At 43.2% G+C, this 3,318-nt stretch overlaps 1 protein-coding gene across 1 annotated transcript in view; it reads right to left on the bottom strand.

The window, feature by feature from the left end:
- Positions 1 to 1,661, bottom strand: part of LOC101849012 (cofilin) — an 18,470-nt gene extending 16,809 nt beyond the window's left edge. Inside the window, exons 1-2 of the mRNA XM_035973043.1 lie at positions 1,637 to 1,661; positions 921 to 1,120 (exon numbers count right to left, since the gene is read on the bottom strand). Coding sequence (XP_035828936.1) covers positions 921 to 1,120; positions 1,637 to 1,661 — 225 coding nt within the window. The remainder of the gene's footprint in view (positions 1 to 920; positions 1,121 to 1,636) is intronic.
- Between the last annotated feature and the right edge of the window lie 1,657 nt (positions 1,662 to 3,318).

Here is a 3,318-nt window from a genome sequence, read left to right as displayed (position 1 = left end):
TGTGTGTGTGTGTGTGTGTGTGTGTGTGACAAACGATGAGTGTTTAAACGACAAACGATGTTTGCACACAGAAGGTACACGGCTCACAGTTTCATTTCAAATCTACCCACAATGGGTATGGAATAAAGATGAACGTCATGTACTTTCAAAAATACTCATTGTAGGGTCAGCCAACGAACACCAAGAAGTCTTACTATTTTGACCTACTAAGCATACGATTATAGAACCCACGTTGTATTCGGATTGCTACGTGAAATTTTCTTTCTACCTATTATATTCAAAAGAACTGCGATAAATCCTATCAAAGATACAAAGCCCGTGATATCAAATATTTTTCTCCAATGAAGATAGTGCTTGTTTATTCATTTTTTAGCAACCACCCTCTCCCGTAAGCCTACGAACTCTGGATTTCCTCTACTCTAACCAACACTCATTGCATCGTCTATGGTGTAGCGGTAAAGCCTTTCGCCGTGGCACGCAGAAGATCTGAGATCAATTCCAGGGGACGGGGGGTGAGGAAGAACTTTTTAATTTAAGTTTCTCTATCTTTTTGCTGAGATATTGCATCTCTTTTAGCCCGGTTTGGTTTTGACAGACAGTGGCGAAGCTTGCCTGTTGAATGACCTAAATTGTTTCGATGGAGGTCTTTTAGATTTAGTAAGAGTTTTACGGCACTTGCAACACAATAAGGTCATATAAGTGCCGAAGAATAGAGGTGCTACAAGAGATTAACAAACACAAAATAGAAGGAGGGTAGAAAAGGACGACAGATGTTTGATAGGAAAGAAGGAGAAAACCACACCGGAGCACCCGCCATCCACCCACGATGGGGGTGTGGAAGTTTTGATAAAACACAAATGCTAAAATAGAATTTAAAAAACAACAACAACAACAAAAACAAGAACAAAAAACTAACAAACACACTTAAAAGTCGCATCATGCACAGTGCGCACACCGCCCTTACTGTGGCCAGCCTTTTCCTCCACGATGATAGTCTTGAGGTCGTCGCTGATGCGGTAGATGATGTAGAGCCAGCGGTGGCCCATCTGTACCTCGTCAAACGCCAGAAGGCACTCGTCCGCCACCGATACTCCCGATGCCTGCACAAAGAGAAGGAGAGGAGATATGGGATTTTTAGTTTAGTTTTACATCAAAGTGTTTTACGGCACTTGCAACACAATAAGGTCATATAAGTGCCGAAGATTAGAGGTGTTACAAGAGAGTAACAACCACAAAAAAAGAAGGAAGAGAGATAAGGACGATAGATGTTTGACAGGAAAGAAAAAGCAAACCACACCAGAGCACCCGCCAACGACCTGCAGATATGGGACTTTTAGGTCATTATTGAGCAAAGTACTTGGAGTGCCTATACAGATGGGTGATAAGGAAAAAAATCAGGTACCTGCAGCTTTTTTCTTTAGAGCATTTGGGCAAAGGGATCAATGGAGAGCTAGGATTGCTGATGTCGTCGCAGATGGCACTGGGATGACGATGCCTATATAAAACAGTCTAAGGAGTTTCGAGCAGAAACGCCAGGATGAGAAGAGAAGTGTGAGGTCGGTTTGAATGTAAAGATGAAGTGGACGATATAGGTACGATCATGTTTTTTCCCCCCTAAAATACACGATATTTCTACCTTTCACGCCGGAGCCCCAGCCCATGTTTGGAGGTGTACAGAACTGACGTTTTATTCTATGGAAGTGCTGATTGTTTCACATTATTCCCCTTCTTTTTTGTTTTTATTTCTCTCTAGTAACGCCTTTAATATGGGACACTAATTGTATTGCAAGTGCCGTAAAATGGCTACTTAAAAAAAAAAAACGATTCTCAGATGACTTCGATGGAATAAAGAGCATTCTGCAGTCAGTTCATGATTCTCCCTTATTTCTTTTTTAATTTAAATAATGGACGATAACTGTCCACTCGATAGAAAAGAGGGGCAGATTTCTCCGTCCCTCGGGTGCCTCGGGCAGTATCCGCCTCGCTAAACCAGTGGGCACAAGGCCGGAGGAGAAGCTGATCTTAGCCAAAAGGCCGAGAAGCTTCTCCCTTATTTCCTAATACATAAAATGATTCTCTAACAGAATATCCCCTTTTACTTTCAAAGGAAAGCTATAAACATGAACTTCCATCCCTCCCTCCCTCTCTCTCTCTCTCTCTCTCTCTCTCTGTCTCTCTCTCTCTCTCTCCATCCTCCAGCGCGATCAGCTGGCATTCAGGTCACGATTATGGTGCCCTCTGGGCAAGATTCTGGTAGAAAAAAACCCCCAACAACAACTCTCTCCAGATTGCAGGTAATCTCCCTGACACAACTCTGCTTTCTTGATTACTTCCCCTGTTAGGGGCGTTATCTCCGCGAGTGTTGAGACTGCTGTCAAGTACAGGATAAACACACGGAGATAAACAGGGGCTGGGGGTTGTCTTTCCCTGACGTCCTTTTTTAACGTGTTCTTTCTTACTGCATATGACGTATGGGCTTTTTATTACTTTGACTTTTCATCATCTCCCAAGCCTGAGACGGGCTGCAGTATCCCTTTCAGTTTTTGTAGAGTTTTTACGGCGCTCGCAACTGCATAGGGTCATAACTTGGTGTAGAGAAAGTTTTACTCCACCATTACATGCAGCCAATGAGGCCATCTATTTTTTCATTTTTCAGTTTTCAGCACGACTGCAGCATGATAATACGAGCCCTCACACAAGTCGGATTTCTCTACCCTGCGCATACGTCATACAGTCCGGATCAGGCTGATCTCCTTTGGACTTTTTCCTTTTCTCGTGGGTAAAGAAGTAGGCCTACTCTCCTTCTCTTCATTTCAGTTCGCCACCTCACAAATACAGAGTTCTATCTGACATTTTTGGCCGTTTTGAGTTAAAATCAGAAAGCAAATGGTCCATCTGCTCTATCAAAATCGTAAGAATATTCGGATTCTCTATCAAGATAATATTCAAGGAATTGCATTCGAAAATACTTGACATACTGTGAAATTTTAAAAAAATTGTCTTGAAATTAATCAAAACGAGGTTCTGTGCAGATAGAGCTTTGTAATTCTGAGGTAGCGAATTGTTAACCGCGATGTCACCCTGTGCCCCCCCCCCCTGCCCCCTTATGCAAACACAAAGTTCAAATGCCTTTCTCAGTGCTCACACTGACCGTATGGCTCTCACTCAAAGGTCATCTGTCTGTTGTCTGCCTGTCTGCCTCTCTGTCTGTCGGTCTGTCTGTCTATCGGTCTGTCTGTCTGTCAGTCTGTCTCTGTCTGTCTGTCTGTCTGTCTGTCTCTGTCTCTGTCTCTGTCTCTCTCTCTGTCTCTCTCTCTC

Source organism: Aplysia californica, unplaced genomic scaffold (assembly GCF_000002075.1).
Source record: "Aplysia californica isolate F4 #8 unplaced genomic scaffold, AplCal3.0 scaffold00965, whole genome shotgun sequence".
NCBI lineage: Eukaryota > Metazoa > Mollusca > Gastropoda > Aplysiida > Aplysiidae > Aplysia > Aplysia californica.
Note: the sequence above shows the minus strand (reverse complement) of the source record. Positions and strands in the feature narration are given on the sequence as shown.